The sequence below is a fragment of the Mesocricetus auratus genome, unplaced genomic scaffold (assembly GCF_017639785.1).
Source record: "Mesocricetus auratus isolate SY011 unplaced genomic scaffold, BCM_Maur_2.0 Super-Scaffold_100024, whole genome shotgun sequence".
Lineage (NCBI taxonomy): Eukaryota > Metazoa > Chordata > Mammalia > Rodentia > Cricetidae > Mesocricetus > Mesocricetus auratus.
The window spans coordinates 12,397,125-12,419,674 of NW_024429205.1; the positions used below are offsets into that span (position 1 = coordinate 12,397,125).

Genomic DNA, 22,550 nt, shown 5'->3' on the forward strand with positions numbered 1-22,550 from the left:
ATTGTCACTTCCATTTTTTGGATTTCTAAGGCACTTCATCTGTGTCTCATCTAATGTTTACACCAGGATGCTGTGGTGTTTTCTACTAAGAAGTCAGGAGGCTCCTTGGGCCCAGTAGTTTGAGGTGAGCCTGAGCAAAACAACTGAGAATCTATCTTAAGAAAATGGAAAGGAAAAAAAGAGGGATGTAGGGAGAGACGGAAGAAGGAGGGAAGGAAGGAAGGAGGGAGGGAGGGAGGGAGGGAGGGAGGGAGGGAGGGAGGGCATATGAATATATGGAATGAAGAAAGATATAACATAGTGGTTAAGAGAGCAATTGCTGCTCCTGGTTAGGACCCAGGTTCAGTTCCCAACACCTGGCTCACAACCATTTGTAACTTCAGTTCCAGGGGATTCAAAGGCATCTTCTGAGCTCTGAGGGCAATGAATGCATATAGTCCACATACATGCATTCAGGCAAACATTCATATACATAAAAATAAATAAATCTAAAAGACAACAGAAAAAGGAGGAAATGTGTATACCTATCACTTAAATAACATATCTAATATTAATTCAGTATTTTCTTGAAGTGTAAACAAGTAAATACTGGGAAGCCACAAAGTTTAGATCCAAATATTTATCAGCATTATCAGTTACCTAGTTCACAAAGTTCATGCAATGTCATCACAAAGATTATAAAGAGGGTAAAGGCACTTACTTCCATTGTTGCCAACAACGAAGTTGACATTAGAACCAAACTTAAAAGGTCCAAGCATTGAATGGCACATGAAGTTTCTCAGCTGAATGCTCTCGATGATTCCAACTTCTGCTGCAGTCTGTTAACAAAGAGATTGGGGGAGAAATCAATCTCTCTAATGTACTCACTGCTCATAACCACACCATATTGTGAACAACAACTTTAATGACCATTATTTAAAAAAATGCAAATTTTTGGCCGGTCAGTGGTGGCACATGCCTTTAATCCCAGAGCTGGAGAGGCAGAGGCAGGCGGATCTCTGTGAGTTCGAGGCCAGCCTGGTCTACAAAGCAAGTTCCAGGACAGCCTCCAAAGCTACAGAGAAACTCTGTCTCGAAAAACCAAAAAAAAAAAAAAAAAAAAACAAATTTTCTGTAGATTACCACTAATTCTACAAACTATCTGCCCAATGTTTGACCATGGAATTCATTCTCTGACATGGCATCCCAGGTTCATAACAGAAAATTCAAAGAGCATTGTACAGATGCTTTTATTCTGACATTCTGTTTCAGGCACTTACAAGAGGTGAATGACTTTTAATAATGTATAAAGAACATAGGATTTTCCCAGCCATGGTGGTGCATGCCTTTAATTCCAGCACTCGGGAGGCAGAGGAAGGCAGATCTCTGTGAGTTCAAGGCCAACCTGGCTTATAGAACAAGTTACAAGACAGCCATGGCTACACAGAGAAACTCTGTGGGGGGGGGGGGGGGGGAAGAGTACCCAAATCTGTAAAGCAGAAAAAGCTCCCATGTTATAAATAAATGTCAAGTGTGGGGACACCAGACCTTGAACAGAAACCCACTTCCCCTTTGGCCTGGGAGCAGACAGCTGTGAGATAATGTTTACTGAAAACAATTCAGTGCTATAAAGTTCTTGATAGGGCTCAGATAAGGGCTTGCTCACTGAAACACCATGACTTTGACACCCCCTACGGCTAGATGCCTCTTCCTGCTCCCTGCTGTGTCTCCCCGTTCTGGGGCTGGAGATTAAACCACCAGCCAGGAGGGTGAGAAGTCTGGAAAGAATTGTATGTAGATGGATGGCAGAAGTCCTTAAAAAGGGAAGCGTTTTTTTCTTGGAGAGACTTTTCTCCTAAGCGGACTTGGACTTGGGGTCTCCTCCTAAGCTGACTTGGGAAGCATAAAGTTTTCTTAAAGCAACCAACCAGTCTCTGTGTCATCTATCCCGACCACCTCGCTACATTCTCGGATGCAGGCCGCACAGCAGGTGCGACAGTCAAGATTAAGATTATTAAACTTTTTAATCAGTACTTGACAAATAGTTCTTACCTGTACTCTACAGATATTAAATACCAGAATAAACCACCAGATTTTTGTCAATCCTAACATTTCAGAGACCATTTCAATGTGATCAGCAATTTTAATGGGTTCTTCTGAAACTCCATCTCAATTCTAGCCTATACCTACCTCATTAAAAAGCAGGAAATATTTACATCATTGCATGAGGAGATTATCAGACTATCAGGTATTACTAATTCATGAATTTCTAAAACTATTTTTACTTTATGGTAAAGAGTCACAAGCAATTATTATGAAACGAGACCCTATGTGCTCTCACGCAGCTCCTGCCAATGGAAACAGTTTAATAAAGCACGGTTACCTCAGGCAAGACACAGACACTGACAGTCTAGACACACTGTGTTTCCCTCACAAGCAATCCCTTAATTTGTAAGGGATCATAATCACGATCACATCCTTTTCAAGCCACACCAACCCCTTACCCACTAGTCTCTTCTTTATTTCTGTAAATGTTATTCCAAGAATGCCAAGTAAATGGCCTTATGCAAAACATAATCTTTGGAAACTGGCTTTTTCTGCTCAGCTTAATTGTCTGCTGTTGACTCTGTCATGGCTAAGCTGTATTTCATGGAATGGACATACCACAGGATAGTCACCAAATCACATGTGGACTTATTTTCAATTTAACTTTTTGTGAATAAAGCTACTAAAAATATAGCACGTTTTGTACTAAAATCTTCATTTCTTGGGAACAACTGCTAGGTTATATTGCAATTTTCTATTGTTTTTCACAGAAACAAACTTTCCATAGTGGTGGTAACAAGTTACATCCCATACATCCCAAAGTATGAATGATTCACTGCATTCTTAACACCTGGTGACATCACTATTTTACACTTTAAAATTCTAATGAGTATGAAGTGATAGCTCAGATCTAAGTGTGAAGGACAATTATATTTCCTTATTCTTGTAAAGCTCAAAGCCGTAGTGGCTCAAGTCAGTAATCATGGCCTCTATTCTATTCATAACATTGGCAATTTTTGTCTTCTCATTTTCCTACTGGTCTTACTACAGGTTTGCCAATTTTATTTAAAGATTTAGTAATTTGTCCCATTATTTTCCTTAAAATTCCTAATTATTAACATAAACTTCAAAATCAGAAGCTAATTTTACCCAGTTTCTTAAAACTCTTAGGCTTTCTCTAGAGTACAAATTATGAAATATGATACATAAAATGACCATGAGAAACAAACCAATTGAAAGGCATTATTTTGTAATTCTGTGCTTACCAAAGTAGAGGTTCCATTAGTGAAAGAAATTGTACATTCATCTTCATCTCCATCTTTATCAAAATCTTCCAGTTCTTGTCTTGGCCTTTTAGCATTTTCAGGGGAGCAGAAATTTTCTTCCTTTCTTTTGGCCATCAGATCTGAACAAATATTTATAGTAACAACAACATAAGCCAAGGACAGCATATAAAGACTATTCAATAAACACTTTACAAAATAAATCACACAAAACTCCTTCAATTTTAAGGAAAAACATTTCCCCTTGAGCCTCCAAAAAGAAATGCCACCCCACTGATGCTGCTTGTCTCTCAAAACCTGAGCCCCACCTCTAATGCCCAGACAGGTCAGAAAGCAATGTTACAGTGTCTTGAAAGAAACAACACCACCACCACCTGGATTGTACACATTGGCTGATTTTACCTCAAAGTTATTCGTGGCTATAAACTGTTAAGAGCCTAGCTGAATATTTTCTTCCCAAACTCACCAAAGGGAAAAATATTTTATTGGTAAAACACTGTGTTCTAGTTTCCTATTAGTAGAGAGGACACAGTCTCTCCTGAAGTTATTACAACATTCAACAGTTATAACTTATAAAGTAGTATTAATCAAATAATCTTGATTTTTAAAGTATTTTCCAAAGGAACACATTTTGAAGCAGCGATATTGCACACTAGTGCTTTCCCTGCTCCTTACATAGTCCACTCCAATTGTCATAAACCAAATACTTAAAAATACAATAGACACTGCCTTTGCTAAAGTCGTGAACTATAAGGAAGAAAGTAGTAGTAGTGGGGACATAAGAATCATAAAATTATTTTCTGTTCCAAAGACCCTGGGAGCTGCACAGATTTCCCCAGTCCCAGGCTCCATGTCAGAGCTTGTGAGTAGACCCTTAGGAAGACTTCAGGAGATGCAAAAGCAGTTTTATACAATTTGAGAACCAGTAAATCACTGGTCTGGAAGACTTGGATTCTGTGCCACTCTGACATCAAGTATCTTTAATAAAAGGTATATTAGCATCAAAGGACATTTAACCTAAACCAAGACTTTTCCAAGAATATTACCATTAATCACAACTGTATCCTAGTAACAATTTTCTCTGCAAATAGTTTAATATTTATATCAAACCTCTTATAGAAGTCAAAACTTCAAAACCAAGAATCTTTTTTTCAAATTACTTCATCACAAAAATCAATGTATGTTAGTTTTAGCTTGTGGCTAATTTAAATTCCCCAAATATCACCAATTCATTCTTACCCAATAAAACTTTCTGTCTCATCCACTCTCTATTCCTTCACCAGTTACTTAGTAATAACTTATAAATTACTAAACAAAGAGAGGCATTGTTCTTATTAATGACTAACAATCTGACTTTAGAAGGCACTTGGAATAGCCTGGCTGACTTGAGTACTACTACTTCACTAGAAAGCAGTTTGTCAAGTAAAACTGGGACGAGGTAGTATACTAGGCAAGTGCAATGAATTTACAATGTACAGTAGAGTATACTACACAAGAGCTACTACTACACCCAAACATCTCATAATGAGGCTGTTTTTTATTTGTTGGGTATAGCCTGGGATTAGCAGACTGCTAGGTTTCCAAGGTAACTTGAACTAAGAAGGATCCTCCTAACTTTTAAATAGGAATCACTTTGAGATTTAAAGATGACAGACTTTCAAAAACCACGTATGAATGTCCTGAGTATGAGATATAAGCAATAAATAGTAAATTATTATTACTAACAAGATAAAAAACACAACATATAAAAAAGGAAAAGGTTCCTCTGAGACCTTGAGTATACTGAAAGAGTAATATAGTTTATTTTACTTACTTATCTACAATTTTTAAACTTTAGTTGTTTTGGTTTGTGTGTGTGTTTGTTTAAGACAAGGCCTAGCTATACAGCCCAGGCTGTCCTGGAACTTGAGTGCTGGAATTACAGGTGTGTGCCACAGCTCTATAAGTATCACCTCTTCTCTTCTGAGAAGTAAACTTTAAAGCAGGGACAGTGAAGAACATCCAAAAAAGAAGTTAAGAAGAAAAATCAGTAATTAAGGGTTCAATGAAGCATTCAGATACACATGAAATTTTAATGAGATCCTACAAGTCTTAGCAGAATTACAAAATTTTGATTCTTGAGCTATAATTTTATATGTAACTCATGCTTCCCATTAATGACAAAGCGGAGGTTAGCAGTAGTGTCCAGCATAACAGAATTAGAACTAAATATTTTTAAGTGAATGTAACTACAGCTACGCTGGGGCAGAAGTGACAGATTCAGATAACTGCTCTGAACTGTGTTTACCACACCCCTAATTGTACGCTTCACATTCATTCTATACTAAACAACCTTAATGTACTGAATTAATTTAGCACAGTGTTTGGAATATATTACAAAATCAAATGAGGTTAACTAGTTAATACAGTAACACATTTTATTAAGTCCAAACACCAAGAAATCCAAGATCAGCAGAAACTGAGAAGCCCTCTATTTGCAGTCTTTCAGGTAATTGATTTGAACATTCAAATTTGAGTTGAAAGCATATTGTAATCTGGGATACACTAAGAATAATGCCAAAGTAGACGGCTTCTAATAAACTTCTAAACAAAGGCCAGAGCAAGATTAGGGACGAAGCAGTGGTGATAACACCACACAGTTAAAAAGACTAGGTCAAAGTCTGAGTGAATAGAGTTAACATTTGTTGAGTAGCCTACCATCGGCTCTGGATTAAACAATATCCTGTGATCTCCTGATGATATAGATCATGCCCTTATTCTGCAACATGGGAAGCTGAGACTGGACTGTAAGATTTCCACCCATGTATTGCCTACTTAGTAACCAGATGCAGACAGAGGCTGGCAAAGCCAACTCACATCCAGGGTTCTCCCACAACGCTTGATTCACACTCTGTGACTGACAATGTTATCTTCTTGTGTGCCTCTCAAAAAACTAGAAAGAAGAATTCTATCCTAAAGTGTTCCTCTCCACATTCCTTCTGGCTTGCTTCATAAAGTTCCATTTTGTCACTTAATGCCATCAATCATTATAAACAGACAGTATATTTGTCAAGAGGGAAGGGTAATAAATTTGTTTTGTTTGCAAACACTAGAGCTTGAAGGGTTCCAAGGATAGACCCTGGGACAGCGTGCAGTAGAAATTATTCTAAAGTGAAGGAAAGAAAATTATATGAAGTGCCTTGAATTTGGTGACCAAGGAAAGCATGAAGAGGGGGGAAGGACATAACTCACTTGTCATTTAAAGAAACACAGACATGGGCACATGCAGAGTACACCTGGCCACACTGGACCCTCAGGCGCCTAGACTTACTGGTGACATTTAAGTGTATAAAAATAGGTGGGAAAGATGGCTCAGAGGTTAAGAGCACTGACTGTTCTTCCCGAGAACTCAAGTCTGATTCCCAGCACCCACATGGAAGCTTACAACTGTCTGTAACCACAGTCCTTGGGCACCAACACTTCAGTGGGCACCAGGCATGTATGTGGTACACAGAAACACATGCAGGCAAACACTCATACACAAAAATTTCTAAAGCTTTTCAAATATAACGCATATACTATTCCAGTAAACTTTTTAGTTATCTATTATTTCTTGGAAGTCAACTGCTTTTTTTGGGGGAGGGAGTCCCTACATGTTAAAGTAGCAATATACCACCACGAACAATACTCCTAAACTGTCTACTGCATCTTGATTGACTGTCCTAACAATTAAAATGGTAGTCAAGATTCAGGAAAGTTTTACATAAAGTTCTAGTTTTGGCAGTTAGTGAAACAACCCTTTGGGCAGTAACACCTGCTTTCCACTAACACTCAACATGCTTTTTGCTGAGCTCAATACTGAATGCACTCTACTGAACTCATCTCTCAGGAACCCTGTGACTTACAACTGCAAGGTAAGAGGTGGAATTACTCTTCAGAAAGTTTCATTACCTGCCTCGTGTGGAACAAAAAAACATGTTTTTAAGCAATTAAAAGAGGTCTCTAAACTTACTACACATACTCAGAAAATAATTTGTTTTTGACAGTCTTCCTCTTTAGACTGAGCTCGCCTGGGGCTCACTACATAACCCAAACTTTGCTGTCTCACCTCAGCTCCTTCTAAGAACTGATATTATAGGCCTGAGCCACCATCCCCAGCTCAGAAAATTCTTTTTTCTTTCAGACCGGGCTCATGGAAGCCAAGCTGGCTTCAAGCATGCTATGGAGTGGAGGACCTTGATGATGCTCCGGACTCCATCTCCTTGGAAGCTAGGATTGCAGGCCTGCACCACCACCGACTTTCATGTGGTGCTGGGGACTGAAGTCGGGGTTCTGTGCTTGCTAGGGAAGCAAGCTACCATCAGCACTACAGTCCTCAGATCCCAGGGAAAAACAATTACGAACATAGATTTCAACATTAAGAAAAGCATCAGTTTCACATACTCACTAACTGGATGAGTCCAAGGGAAAGTTCTAATACTTCATCACCCACTCCTCCCTTAAAACCAGCTGCTGGCCACTGCAGATTCTATTATACATGGTTAAAAGACTCCAGCCTCCTTCACAGAGGCAGGGAATATGGGCTTTTCTAACTTTGAACAGACAGCTCAGAAGAGTTGCCTTTAAAATGCAAGCTTGGTCTTCTGTTTACTCATTAACTACAAACTGCAGTAAGTGCTCGCATAACTTGTCTTCGGGCTTTAAATGTCAATTAGTTGGTGCTCTTTCTAGGAATCGGGAGTCTTACCTCAAGCCCTAGCCTCCTAGAGTCCTTATTCAACCCCCAGGTCCTGTTTTCTAGACTTGCCAATCGGGATTTCCCTCCAATTCCACAGCAATGAAGGGCAAGAAATGTCACCCAAACCTTTCAAACACGACGGTTTACTCTCGCCTGGTCAATGCGAATGGTGTTTAGGGGAAACTGGATTTAACGGCAAACTCAGATTTCAGCGGCATTTCTAGTCCTGTCCCCTCCATCCTCCCCCCACCCCTACACGGTGCCTGCGCATGGAGCACCCAGTTCCGTCGCCGGCCTCAGCCCCGGTCCGACCTCTGCGGCTGCCCGCCAACGCCCGGGCCGCCTGCAGACGCGCGAGGGCGGGCCGGCGCCCACGGCCAAGTTTCCCGAGGTGGAAAGCGGCGTCCCCTCCGAGAGCGCGAAGGTGCCCCGCGGCCCGCGCGCAGGCCCGACCCTCGGCACCCGCAGCCCGCAGCCTCCAGAGGGCCGAGGGCGGCTCGCCGAGGCACGGGGCTGCCGGGCATGGGCAGAGGGAGCGCGCACCATCACTCTACCTCCAACAAGTCCCGGTCGCCCCGGGGAAGGAAGTCGGCGCGGCTGTCACAACGCGAAGGCCACCCTGAGGGCGTCCGACCTCGGCCACCGCTCGCCCGCCAAGCAGGGTGCACCCGCTGCGAAAGCAGGCGGGAGCCCCGCAGACAGGCGCCCGCCGCGGGACGGTCCGCGCCTGCGCCCCGCCCCTCCCGGCCCCCCGGACTCCGCCCGCGCCTGCGCGCTCGCCGGCCTCTCGAGCCGCTCGGGTCGGCGAGAGGGAACCGGAAGTGCGCTCAGCAGGCGGGAGGTGGAGAGGCGGAGGAGGAAGCGGAGAAACACGCGCCGCTCCGCGGCGGATCTAGACGGTGGGGGAGGCAGGCGGGAAGATCGCGGGGAGCCCTGGCAACAGGTCTACGCATGCGTCCGCGGGGCCGACTGCAAGAGGGGAAAGCGAAACCGCGAGGGAGCGAGGGGCGGGGTCTGGGAGGTAGAGGAACCGTTTCCCGGAAGGGGCGGGACTAGCGGCTAGGGCGCTGGATTCGAAATTGCGGCCCGGCGCTAAGTGCTTGGGAAGGCAGCTTGGGTAGGGCTTTTCCTTTTTGTTTTCCGTTTCTCTCGTTTTAGCGCGGATTTGAGGGGATCGGGAACTTGAGGGCGGCGGTAGTTACCGGGCCAGACTGGTAAATGACAGACGTGTTCCTTCCACAGCCGCGAGGAGGGGCTGTCTGGGTAAGTCCCGCGGGACAGGCTGAGGCCGGCCGCCCGGTGCTTGCACAGACTTCCAGAACAGAGGCGGGAGGGCGAGCTCGCCCACAGCCGCCCTGCGGGGTCCCCACGGCCACCCCCGAGGACACCCCCACGCCGTCCGGGTGACCTTCCTCGACGCCCACCCCACGCGCCGCTCTGCGTTAGGGTGGCAATTGGGAGAGCAGTTTTCTTAACAGCAGTCACCACTTAGGTGGGCCTCTGGGGTGGTGTGGACGCGGTCCTTTCTCCCCTGCCCGCTCCACCCTCGGGTGGCCATCGCTTTAAATAAATAGCAGTTGAAGTTGTTCCCGGGCCTTCTCCATTCGCTTCCTGACTCGATGCTAGCCATCCATTTGCCTACCTACCCGAGTAACCTCACTGTTTGAGCTTTCCCTCCTATGTCGTGGGAAGTAGCATCCACCATTAATTACCCCAGCCTCGGTGTACAACCTCAGGTGTCCGGTACTTAAGACAATTCCCTCATTCAAAGCCACCATTCACTTCAAAAAGTAATCATATATTGCGTCCTTTGTCATGGATTGGTGAAAAGTCTAACATAGTGAGAATAGACTAAATGTGGGACGGAACCATCCTTGTAACTAACGGGAAACAGCCTCTGGCAGTACTACCATCCTATTAAAGTGCTGATTTGTCCCTCCGTAGCTTCACTCTACCAAGATGTTTAAATCCTGAACCTGATCGTTACTTTATCCCCAGTACTTAGGCACATTCCTAATAAATACCGATAGGTAAATTCAATATGATTCTCAAAGTTTAAATTCATATGACGGGATAACTGAAAGAAATTTAAGACAGCCCGACTCGGTGAAATCATGTGGCAAATCCCATACACTTACAGTCCTGCACGATGGAAGTTTATATTGTTTACCAATCTTTATATGAAAATATGCTTGACTAATGCGAATTTGGAAATTTAACTATTTCCTGTCCCTTCGTTAAACTCTGAAAGAGCAGAAAATTTGCCTTAATAAAATGTGTTTTTGCATAAATCAACCATTGACTTCTTTTTCTGTTCCTTACATTTGATTCATTAGTGGAATTAGCAAGGGTCTGCGCTTTTCTCACCTCGGTCAGTTTTATAATTAACCAGTAGAAACTTAATAGCTTTTAAGGAAGCTTTAGGAGCATAAATGGATTTATGGGCGCCATATGGTTACTTCAAAGGATCTGTTTTTGTTTTAACTTGAAATAGATTCTTTGGCCCTTTGTTAATATAGAAACGTATCTTCTAGATCAAGCCATAATCTGGGTATTCCTGCTACCTTTGACTCTTGGGAGTCAAAGGATGTTATAATATGTATCCGTTTTAATATGCCTCCTTTCCTAGAAAGGCTCCTTGTCTCTCAGAGTCCATAGGTTGATCAGTAGCATATCCAAAACCCAAAGCCTCAGAGTATGAACTCCAAACTCAGTGCTCTTTTCACCAATCGAGATACACTGAAGCTATTCATAAGTTGTAAAACTGTTTGCTACATATTCCAACTTAATTGTCTTCTTTCTTTTACACAGCTAATTCCTAAAAATTAGAAATACATTAGGAGACTCATTTATGTTGACTGCATCATCAGAGAGTAATAGTTATAAGAGGCTTGAGTAGAAACTCAGCAATTTACATAGTTTTGGAGGATTTGATAGCTGTAGTATTTTTAAGTTTTACTTCATGCTAATCTTCAAACACGGAATATGGACTAATCAAAAACTGCTGTCTTTTAGTGCAGGTATAAATCTTAAGCACTGTTGCATTTGGTCTCCTCTTGGGAGTTTCACAAGGTTTTGGAGTCTTTAACTATTGCTATGCAGTATCACTTCAGAGAAATGACTGGTACTAAGAGCACATAGAGAAAATGGCAATGAATGGTGGCTTAATTTAAAGATTTTGGATTAACTGCATCCTTAAAACAGGTTGTATGTACTTTTTAACACGCTATAATGGGTGCTCTTCATAGACAACATGGATTTTTTTTAATTTAGACTGTAGAATTGGAAAAAATCCTAAAATAATCTTTTTTAAAAATGGCCAGACATGAGCATGCCTTTAATCTCAGCACTCTCTAGGCAGAGGCAAGAAGATCTCTGTCAGTTCAAGGCCAGCCTGGTCAGCATAGTGAGTTCAAGATAGCTAGAACCACGTAGTGAGACCCTGTGTCAAAATGATTGTGTGTGTGTTATATAAACTTATTATAGATGTAATTATACATGTGTGTTACACTTGCAATACATGATTTTCTAATAACTTAATTGTTTATATTTCCTTATAAAATAGCCACCATTAATGAATAAAAACAGTATTTTAATGATTTTTTTAAAAACATGATTGCTCAGGTTGTTATGGAGAGAAAAATTGTACACAAATGGGAAAAAGTAAAAAAGAAACTGGAACTTTATTACAGACTTAAAACTGTATGTAGCAGAATTAGTGAAATTTTGTTAGAAATGGAGGATTAAGAATGGAGCATGGGGGGAGGGGAGAGGAGGACATGAGGGAGAAGGAAGGTTGAGTCAGGAAGAATAGAGGAAAGCAAGATAAGAGATTGACGACTACCTTATATGCCATCCTGGAGCCTTCCTCCAGTAGCTGATCGAAGCAGAAGCAGTCACCCACAGCTAAACTGAACTGAACTCCTGGAATCCAGTTTCAGAAAGGGAGGAGTAATGAATGAGCAAAAGACCAGACTGGTGAAACCCACAGAAACAGCTGACCTGAACAGGGAGGAACTCATGGACCCCCCCCCCCCAGCTGATAGCTGGGAAACCAGCATAGAACTGATCCAGACTCCCAGAACGCTGATGTCAGTGAGGAGTCCTCAGCAATCTATGGGGCCTCTGGTAGTAGATCAGTGTTTTTTTTTTTTTTTGGTTTTTCGAGACAGGGTTTCTCTGCATTGTTTTGGAGGCTGTCCTGGAACTCACTTTGTAGACCAGGCTGGCCTCGAACTCACAGAGATCCGCCTGCCTCTGCCTCCCAAGTGCTGGGATTAAAGGCGTGTGCCACCAACGCCCGGCTAGTAGATCAGTGTTTATCCCTAGCAAAAGAATGGACTTTGGGAGCCCATTCCACATAGAGGGATACTCTCTCAGCCTAGACACACGGGGAAGGGCCTAGGCCCTGGCCCAAATGATAGGACAGACTTTGAGGATTCCCCAGAGAAGGCCTCACCCTCCCTGGGGAGCAGAAAGGAGATGGGATAGGGGTTAGTAGTGGGCAGGGAAGAAGGGGAAGGAGAGGGAACTGGGATTGACATGTAATACAAATTTGTTTCTAGTTTAAATAAATAAAAGAATTCATTTTGTAGACAACAGAATGTACTGCCCATTTGGCTACTGGGAACAAAGCTTAAGCATACTTGGGAAATACTAAGACTGAAAGAGTTTTGTAAGGAAAGGTGATGGATGGGATTAAAGAGTTTGTTAAAAACCAAGCAATCCCAGGATATAGGCAATGCGATGAGAGCACACCATTCTACCCAGCCAGATCCTGTCTCAAAAACAGAGAAGACGGGATATCATGCATCCAGCAAGAAGGAAATAAGTAGGCTGAATTAGAGTTCATCATTTCAGAGACTATAGTTAATGATAGGGATTAATAAATTTAGAGACCAGGCTAGCAAATAAAAGTTCTAATTCTTGTGGCTACATCTAGTTCTTTTAATATTATCCCTTAGTGTAGTTCTAACCTATCCCCCCCCCCCAGGACAGGGTTTCTTTGTGACTTTGGAGGCTGTCCTGGAACTAGCTCTTGTAGACCAGACTGGTCTCGAACTCACGGAGATCTGCCGGCCTCTGTCTCCTGAGTGCTGGGATTAAAGGCATGTGCCACCAATGCCTGTCTCTAACCTATACTTTTTGTAGTTTTGTTTTATCTAGTAAATGCTTGATGGCTTTTTAAGAAATTGAAGAAGCTCTTATAAAAATTCAGTGTAAGTTTCTAAGAGGCACCAAGCAATAGTCAATATTGTTTTGGGGACCTCTTGGAATCTCCTGAACAACAAGGTCCACTACTAGGATTTTGTGAACCTGTTTTATAGGGGGACACTCATCCCAATTTGTGTGACCTCAATTAATACACACATGTGTAAACATGCTTGCATTACATTACATATATAATTTTAAGTAGCCACAGAATGGTTCCTTATCACTATTTAAGACACCTTTGGTTTTTTGGTTCTTTTTTTTTTTTCTCTCTCTCCTTTTAAAATGAGTCTTTTAGAGTATGCAGTGTGAGCCACAAATAAAAGCAAAACTATAGGGAATTTTACTCTCAAATTACTACCTGGTGTTAATGTATTGTAATGGCTAATACTTTACAAATCTCGTTTACCTTCATAATATTATATTAAGAAATACATATGCCCCTACTCTTTCCAGAATTAGCTACAACTTTTCACATTAACTCAATTTATTGCCATAGTGTTACAGCCAACAGAATGTGTTCAGGTAGAGTAAAATTAATACTAGCCTACTATTAACTACTTAATACTTTGTGTTTACTCTGTTTTTCTTTGTAAAGTAATATAACCATACACACATATGTATATGTACATATATATACATATATATATATATATGCACTTCACAAAAAAGAGTACATAAAATAACACTTGTGGCAAGCCTGGCCACATTATAAAATCAAGATTCAGAAAACTGAGAAAAATATGTACAACAGCCTTTTGAGCAATGGTTTTCTTTGCATTTGTGTGCAATTTGATAGAGTAGACTTTTGGAAGAAAAGACTAATTTTTATTGAGAAGGTTTCTACATGTAAATAATGGCTTTTGCTTTGGGTTTTTAGGCTACATTAAAGATAATAGTCGGTTAAATTTATGTAGTCAGACTTAATATTCATTGTGAGCATATCTTTATAAGTTAACAAAAAAGGAAAAGAAGAATGGGTGTGGGTGTTTAATAAAGAAAAGCCAATAAAATATGCAGGCAGGACAATGGAGTTCAAGATGGTTTGTTCCTCTGTCCTGTACTATATAAGGAAGGAAACATTAATTCCTTTGCACGGTAGAATCATAGGTGACTTAAAATATGTTGCTTTAAATTTCATTTTCCCATAATGAACTCCTTATGTGGCCATACAATTAAAACAATACCTTTTATAACATAACTCCATATTTTTCCAGTATTTCTTACTTCATTTCTCCCCTCCCTAATTTTCCATCAACGTTTCTATGAACTAACCTTGGATTTGGGGTTTTTTTTTTTTTTTTTTTTTTTTTGTCTCTTTAGCCATTTGCCTGCTCCCATGTTCCTTGCTTAAGTATACCTCAGATAACAGCAGATAATCACCAGGATGGGAGTGAATGACTTGTGGCAAATTTTGGAGCCTGTAAAGCAACATATCCACCTGCAGGATCTTAGTGGGAAAACCATTGCTGTTGATTTGAGCCTCTGGGTATGTGAAGCACAGACAGTGAAGAAAATGATTGGAACTGTCGTGAAGCCCCACCTCAGGTATAGGAAAGCCTTTTAATTGTTGTATATTTGAGATTTTAAAATAAATTTAACATATCTTGATCTGCCATTTTTATGCCAGTGACTTAAATATGTTTCTCCTATTCCTAGCTTTAAGTTCACATATATCTATCTTCACTGTCATATTTCAGTTACTGAAAGCCAGAAGCTGAGTGGCCATTATCTTCATCTTTTATTTCTCATCTCTAGACCATTGGTAATTGTTATGCATTCAGCTTCCAAAATACTTACGTGTTCACAGGTTTTTCTCCATGTCTAGAAACATCACATCAGACTTACACCTATCTGCTGCTAGAACAGCATTTGCACCTGCTCTTAGCCTCTCCCTCCAAACCAGCTGGCAGTATATATAGACGGAAGTCACCCTTGCTTAAAAATTCAAGTACTTGCCCATTCTCCTTAAAATAAGATCTTAATAAATAAAATACAGGCCAGTGAGCTGATTCAGTAGGTAAATACACTTGCCAACAGGTCTGACAGCCTGAGTATGATCCTTAGAATCCACGTGGTAGAACAGTAGAACCACTTACTGCAAGGTGTCCTTTGACCTCCATACAAGTACAGTGGCACACATGTGCCTACACAAATACACTGCTCTCACACTCATGTACGCACACACACTTAAATGTTTAAAAAATCTTATTGCATGTAATGTTTTTTCTGTATTAACCTAGTGTTCCTTTTTTTTTTTTTTTTCTTGGTTTTTTGAGACAGGGTTTCTCTGTATTGTTTTGGATGCTGTCCTGGAACTCAGTCTATAGAGCAGGCTGGCCTTGAACTCACACACAGAGATCCGCCTGCCTCTGCATCCCGAGTGCTAGGATTGAAGGCATGCGCCACCACCGCCCGGCTCACCTAGTGTTCTTATTTGCACTTGTTACCAACATGACAATGCATTACTCATTTGTGTATTTCAGGAACCTATTTTTTCGTATTTCATACTTAATTCAAAGGAATGTAAAACTGGTGTTTGTAATGGAAGGGGAGCCACCAAAGCTGAAAGCTGATGTCATGAGCAAGAGGACTCAGACACGTTATGGGCCGCCTGGAAAACCATGCGCTCAGAAGACAGGGAGATCACATTTCAAGTCAGTCTTGCGAGAGGTGAGCATTTGGGTTCAATAGTAGTTCTTATTTGAATTAAAGAGTCATTTTATAAACTTACACCATTAACCACATTGTGAGTACAGGAGCAGAGAGTTTGTGTTAGAGCCAGGCTCTAGCACCAGCATTTAGAAATTGTGAGACACTGGGAAGGATTTTTAACTTTCATGCATTTTAATTCTTAGTGAAATGGGCATAGTAATACTCTGCAGAGATTTTATAAATGCTTGAGAAATGTGTCTACAGAAAATAATCCATGGTTGGAACTTGACTATCTTTCCTTTGAACTCCAGCAGTTCAGAGTGCATGAAAGCCACAAGTCATTTGCTTCTTTGATCAAGGTTAAGGGCACCACTGGTTTGTGAGTATAAACATAAGTATTTAGGAGGCAGTGTGATAACATGCCCATTTAACTAAGCAATAGTAGGAGGCTCTATGCCAATGACCTCTCCAGTTGTAGGTGTCTACAGGGTCTACAGCACCAGAAACTTGTATGGAAAGGGCCTCAGATTCATCAGAAATCAGTTGTCCCCTTAGCAGTCACAATACTATTATACCAGTAAGTACCTCTTGCCTAGCAAGTTGGTATTGTAGTGTGCTAAGTCTAAGAAAGACTGTAGGTGGGTTTTTACCCCCCCCCCCAGCTATAAGCATAGCAGCTTCTGGCACTTTGAAGGCTACCCAGCAGGATTTAGGGGGCTTCATTTGTTATAGGAGCTTGCTATATGGCTTAGAGTAATGCTGAATTTATGATCCTCCCTGGCCCTCGTTCATCAAATTAAAATATAATTACATCACTTTCTCCCTTTTCTTCCTCCAAGTCCTCTCTCTCCAACTCCTTCCATATACTCACCTCAAATTGATGCCCTCTTTTTCGTGTGTGTGTGTGTGTGTGTGTGTGTGTGTGTGTGTGTGTGTGTGTGTGTGTGTGTGATTTTAGGACTACTTTGTATGAGATAGCCAGTTAGACAACTTATCTCTGGAAGAGGCTACTTCTCCCTCTCAGCAGTTATTAATTGCCTGGAGTTCTTTGTCTAGGTGTGGGACCCCATGGGAATTCCCCTCTTTTGAGTTAGCATGTTTCTTTAAGTTGTTGTAGTATATGAACGGTTTTTACTGCCTTTTCACTTAATGCATCATAGACATAGTTTCCTGTTGTTACTTTTTATTCAAAATTATAACTGTTTATGTAGCATGTATAGGGCTATGAATTGTTCCTATGAGTGTATATCATTTACATTTTAACATTTCTCCATTATACATGAAATAATGAACTTTTTCTGTGTGTTACTTTTTCTTATCATTGGAGATTTTAAATAAAATTATTCAAAAATAGAATTGACAAGCCAGGAAGTAGTGGTTCACGCCTTTAATCCCAGTACTTGGGGTGCAGAGATAGGTGGATCTCTGGGAGGTCAAGACCAGCCTGGTCTACTGAATGAGTTTCAAGGCAGGTTCCAAACCTACACAGAGAAATCCTGTCTCAAAAAACAAACAAACAAAACAAAAATAATAGAACTCACAAATTAAAGTTCTAGAATTATTTTTTTTTCTTTTTATTTCTTGGAAATACATTCCTACCAATACAAGTGTGAGGGCAGTTTTGATGTTCACAAAAGAACTCTGGATGTTTGATTTATCTTACACAGAAGCAAAAATGTTTAATATAATCCAATCATGGTTAATTGTAGTACTTGGGAGGCAGGAGAATATCTCTAAGTTTAAGGCCAGCCAGGGCTGCATAGTGAGATCTGTCTTTAAGATACATGAAGGTGGGGTATGTAGTATGATGAGGTATTTTAGAAGACACTGCATAAAATAATGATTCTTGATCTGCTATCTTCTGGTCTTAGTGTTTTAAACATTTTAATTACTGAGTAGTCAAACTTAATGACTTAGTAGTTGAAGTAAACACCTGTACTAGGCTCTAATAATTTCCTGTAAAATATTTCCCAGAAATATCTGAATCATCCTTAGAATATTAAATATGCTGTATGTTTATCTATGTCTTCATAAGGGAATTGGTCCATTCCTGCTTCTCTATTACAATCATTATGGTCCCCTTAGGCACTTTGTGTCCATTCAGTATTGCTTACCTATCACTCATTTTCATATTTCTGCACTCGAATTGGGTCAAAAAATACAAATTAATTATCCTTTGTCACCAAGCTCATCCTATAGAATAAGTAGAAGAACATTGCAACCAGCCGTGTCGTAACTTGTTTGTGTGTGACTGCTATGAAAGGGGCTGTGAAGATAAATGGCACGCAGAGCTGAAATAACTTTGCTCAGTGTGATAAGATAGTCCCTAGCTAGGGGAGAAAAAAGACGTGCTTGTTGCAAAAATGTTTCTGCAGAGTCACTGTGCCAGTCCTGAGACTGGGCCTTGGGCCACATCTGGCAGCTTTTTTTGTTGTGTGTCATGCAAAAGATTAAACATTCTAGCCAGGCAGTGGTGGTGCACGCCTTTAATCCCAGCACTCTGGAGGCAGAGGCAGGCGGATCTCTGTGAGTTCAGAGGTCAGCCTAATCTACAGAGCGAGTTCCAGAACAGTCTCCAAAACAATACAGACCCTGTCTCAAAAAACCAAAAAAGAAAAAGAAAAAAAGATTAAACATTCTGAGCAACAGGTGTTAAATCTGTCAGTCTGTGGGAAGTACATTGTGTAGCCTCTTTCGTCCATATTCAGTATTACTCAATTCCAAAAGGGCCATGAATGGCAAGGAAAGTGAACTACCATAATCCCTATGGCTAGACTACAGGCTGCTCAGCAACATCAAAGCCAGAACTCAAAGAAAGGTCACAGAGAATTATTTATGCATCATGAAAGGATAAAATCACCTTGCACCGGTATCTGATTTCCTAGGAGGAACCAACAACTTAGCCTTGTGAGAATCTTCATTCTGTTGTATGACACAGTTCCTTGGAAAATGCTACCCAGTAGGGAACTGATGACAGACTAAGGATACCACCCGAATCCAACTTGGTGAACCAATGAATTTTACTGGTGTTACATACAGGAATTGGGGTACAAGGTCTCTTAGAGGAGCAGGAACAACTGCGTCTCTAAAAGTCCATCTACATAGGCAACAGCTCATAAAAGCTGGAAACCCAGAATGCACTGCACATGTAGTCCAGGAGGTTGAAGAGTGTGTTCCAGATGGCTCAGTTTCTCGGAGTATCTTTGAGGCAGTTCACCAAGGTCTGCTTCTTCCAGGTAGTTTGGCTAATCTGTCTCTTCCAGGCAGCCCAGCAATCTGTCTCTGTGTGTAACTCTCTATTAGGTGGCTTGACTGATCCAAGAAGGTTTCTCAATAGTCCTTAAAACTTATATGTGCGGGAAAGGAGGGGCCTATTGTCAGATCAGGGACTTCCTGAATCCTCAGAGTTGTTTATTGCTGATCGGATCTTGTTGAGCTTCCCTGCAGGACAGACTGTTTTCATTCCCTCTTAGGACATACTGTGTAAATCACAATCACAATACTGTAGCATTCTCAGTATTTCAGTGTTTCTTTCTGCATGATAACACTAGAAATTACATGGGCATAACCAAATTGTTATTTTAATTATCTCACCTAGAAGGTTAGCAATCCTTTCTTAATGCCATCAAATTACTCAGTGTCCAAATTTCCAAGTGTTACTTGAATGTCATACTTTTTAAAATACCCCAAAGACAACTACTAATACTTTTAATGTAGAAGTAATTTAAAACTGAAAAACTGAATGTCTTGCACCTACTCTTCGTTTCAGTGCCTTGAGATGCTAGAGTGCCTAGGAGTCCCCTGGGTCCAGGCTGCTGGGGAAGCCGAAGCCATGTGTGCCTACCTTAACGCCAGTGGCCATGTGGATGGCTGCCTCACCAATGATGGCGATGCCTTTCTTTATGGAGCTCAGACGGTTTACAGGAATTTCACTATGAACACAAAGGTATTTCTTTTCTTTCTCTCGTGGTATTTGTTTATATGTTACATTTTTAAAGAACAAGACTGAGATAATATGTGTAAAATGCTTCTATGATGCCTGGCAAATGGTTATTGCTAAATAAAATGTTTACTGATTAAAAATATCATTGCTATACATTTAAATAAACTAGAAGACATTTTAAAAGTTTTTGCCATAAGTGTATGTGCGTGTTTAGATTTAAGTTTTTTAATGGTTTGTATGTATAAGGTGGGAAGTATACATTTATGAGTGCAGGCATCTGTGAGTCACCTGACATGGATGCTCTTCAAGAACAGTGTGAGTAACCACTAAGCCATCACTCCAACCCTGTAAATAAGGATTCTGAGGTGATGGAGATAATAAAGCTGACTATCTATTAAAAAATAATTCTTAAAGGCATTGTGGCCCAGCAAGATGGCTTAATGGATAAAAGCACTTAAATGGAGTTTGAATCCCAGAGCCCACATGGTAGAAGAAAAGAAATGACTTCCACAAAGTGTTCTTTGCATTCCACTCATACACCACGGCAATTAATTAACAGATTATTTTTAATTAATTAAAGCACTGCAAAATAGCTTATTCTCTTCAAAGTGTGTATTTCTTCCTAATGTAACACAGAATTATGTATGAAATGCATTGCTTAGTCCCAGAACTTAGTTTCAGTATTTAATTCTCAAAACACCTCCAAGTGTACAAGGAGAGGGATAAAAGGTAGGAAATTCCTTGTTGCAGATTAATAACTATAAAAATTTAGCAAATCAAATGCTTGTTGGTGGGAATGTGTAAATGTTTCCCAGTTATGATTCCTAGCTGGAGATTCTTGCCAATTAGCATTTTTATTGCAGCAATCCAGGGGACAAGAGACTAGGCAGTTTCCACCTCAGTATTTGGTGTAGGGCCAGCAAGGCTAAGCTTCATGCCATCTCTCAAAACACTAGTAGGTCCCCACAAGAAGTACTATCAGAGTCAGTGTGATCCAATACTAAGCAGTTGTGTAATGTTATGTCTTTTTTTTTTTTTTTTTTTTTGGTTTTTCGAGACAGGGTTTCTCTGTGGCTTGGAGGCTGTCCTGGAACTCACTTTGTAGACCAGGCTGGCCTCGAACTCACAGAGATCCTCCTGCCTCTGCCTCCCAAGTGCTGGGATGTAATGTTATGTCTTAAAACAGATGGTGCACACCTTTAATCCCAGCATGGTGGATACAGGACAGAAGTGTTAATAGCAGGGTACTGATGGCGCATGCCTTTAATCCCAGCAGAGGCAAGGACAGGTAGATCTCTGTGAGTTCAAGACCTGTCTGGTCTATAGACCAGTTCCAGGACAGCCAGGGCTGTTATATGGAGAAACCCTGTCTCAAAAAACAAAAACAAAAAGAGTTAATAGTAAATATTAATAATGAATGTCAGAGAAAGGGATTTTGTGGGGAGGGAGGGGTGTACCAAGCTACTAGTAATTAACTTTAGATAATTCAATTATAGTGAGTTTATTTTCTATATTATATACCATACATTGTACTTTTTAAATACCAAAAGCAATAGAGAAAAAAGTTATCCACTATGAAGGTTTTTTCTTATTTAAATGTAATATTTTTAGTAATTAGAGAATTTTATACATGAATTCAATGTATTCTGATGATATTTACCACCCATTCCTCCCAGATCTAATTCCCACCCCTACTCTCTCTGTCCTAGTTTGCTTTCTGTTGCTGTGATAAACACTACAACCAAAAACTACTTGAGGAGGAAAGGGTTTATTTAACTTATACTTCCAGGTTATTGTTATCATTTAAGGACGTCAATACGGGAATCTAGAGGCAAGAACTGATGCAGAGGTCACAGAAGAGTGCTGGTTCCCTGGTTGCTCCCCAAGGCTTGCTCAGCTTGCTTTTTTGTACAGCCCAGAAAAACTTGCCCAGGGTTGGCACTACCCACATTGGGCTGGGCCCTCCAACATCAATCATTAATCAAGAAAGTACCCCAGGGACTTGCCTATATGCCAATCTTATGGAAATATTTTCTCAATTGAGATTCCCACTTTCCAGATGACTCTTGCTTGTGTCGTTGACAAAAACAAAAACAACAACAGCAAACCGGCACGCCTTCCCAAATTCATGTTCTTTATTTTTTGTTGTATTTTTTTATAGCCTATGGTTCCATTTGTAATGCTCATATACTATTGGGTGTGAGGCCAGAATGGACAACCTACTAGAGTTAATACCCTTAAAGAAAATTGACTTGCTGGGCATTGGTGGCTCACACCTTTAGTCCCAGCACTCGTGAGGCAGAGGCAGGAAGATCTGAGTTCGAGGCCAGCCTAGTCTACAGAGTGAATGCCAGGACAGGCTCCAAAACAATACAGAGAAACCCTGTCTGGAAAAAAAACAAAAAATAAAGAAAGAAAAGAAAATTGGCTCTCCCACCCACAGAAACCAACAACTGTCAATAGTCCCTCAGCTAGGGGTGGGGGCTCCTCAACCTCTTCCTGCTCAGTGCTGAGATGCTGCTGCCTTGATCTTTGGCAGGCACCCACAACTGCTTTGAGTTCATGGCTGCAGTGGTTCTCTCATCCAGAAGTCATTCTTTCACTCTAGCTTTACAGTCTTTCTGCCCACTCTTCACCATGATCCTTGAGCCTTGGGAAAGGAAGTATGATATGCATGTCTGAACACTGTACATAAAGCACACTGCTTCTTTAATGA

General features: G+C 40.9%; 2 protein-coding genes across 6 annotated transcripts in view; one reads left to right on the plus strand and one right to left on the minus strand.

Annotated features, from left to right (window-relative positions):
• Smc6 (structural maintenance of chromosomes 6) overlaps nucleotides 1–8,762 on the minus strand; it is a 54,525-nt gene extending 45,763 nt beyond the window's left edge. For 2 of the 4 annotated variants that reach the window (XM_040730708.1, XM_021232397.2), the window contains exons 1-3: nucleotides 8,580–8,762; nucleotides 3,291–3,430; nucleotides 701–818 (exon numbers count right to left, since the gene is read on the minus strand). In XM_040730708.1, the coding sequence (XP_040586642.1) occupies nucleotides 701–818; nucleotides 3,291–3,425 (253 nt within the window). In that variant the 5' untranslated portion in view covers nucleotides 3,426–3,430; nucleotides 8,580–8,762. Of the gene's footprint in view, nucleotides 1–700; nucleotides 819–3,290; nucleotides 3,431–8,568 lie in introns of all 4 variants that reach the window. The other 2 variants (XM_005079056.4, XM_013119871.3) reach the window with 2 other exon arrangements.
• A 95-nt stretch (nucleotides 8,763–8,857) lies between these two features.
• Gen1 (GEN1 Holliday junction 5' flap endonuclease) overlaps nucleotides 8,858–22,550 on the plus strand; it is a 28,755-nt gene continuing 15,062 nt past the window's right edge. The window contains exons 1-4 of one of the 2 annotated variants that reach the window (XM_040730710.1): nucleotides 8,858–9,142; nucleotides 14,560–14,784; nucleotides 15,723–15,909; nucleotides 19,661–19,837. In XM_040730710.1, the coding sequence (XP_040586644.1) occupies nucleotides 14,624–14,784; nucleotides 15,723–15,909; nucleotides 19,661–19,837 (525 nt within the window). In that variant the 5' untranslated portion in view covers nucleotides 8,858–9,142; nucleotides 14,560–14,623. Of the gene's footprint in view, nucleotides 9,289–14,559; nucleotides 14,785–15,722; nucleotides 15,910–19,660; nucleotides 19,838–22,550 lie in introns of both variants that reach the window. The other variant, XM_040730709.1, reaches the window with a different exon arrangement.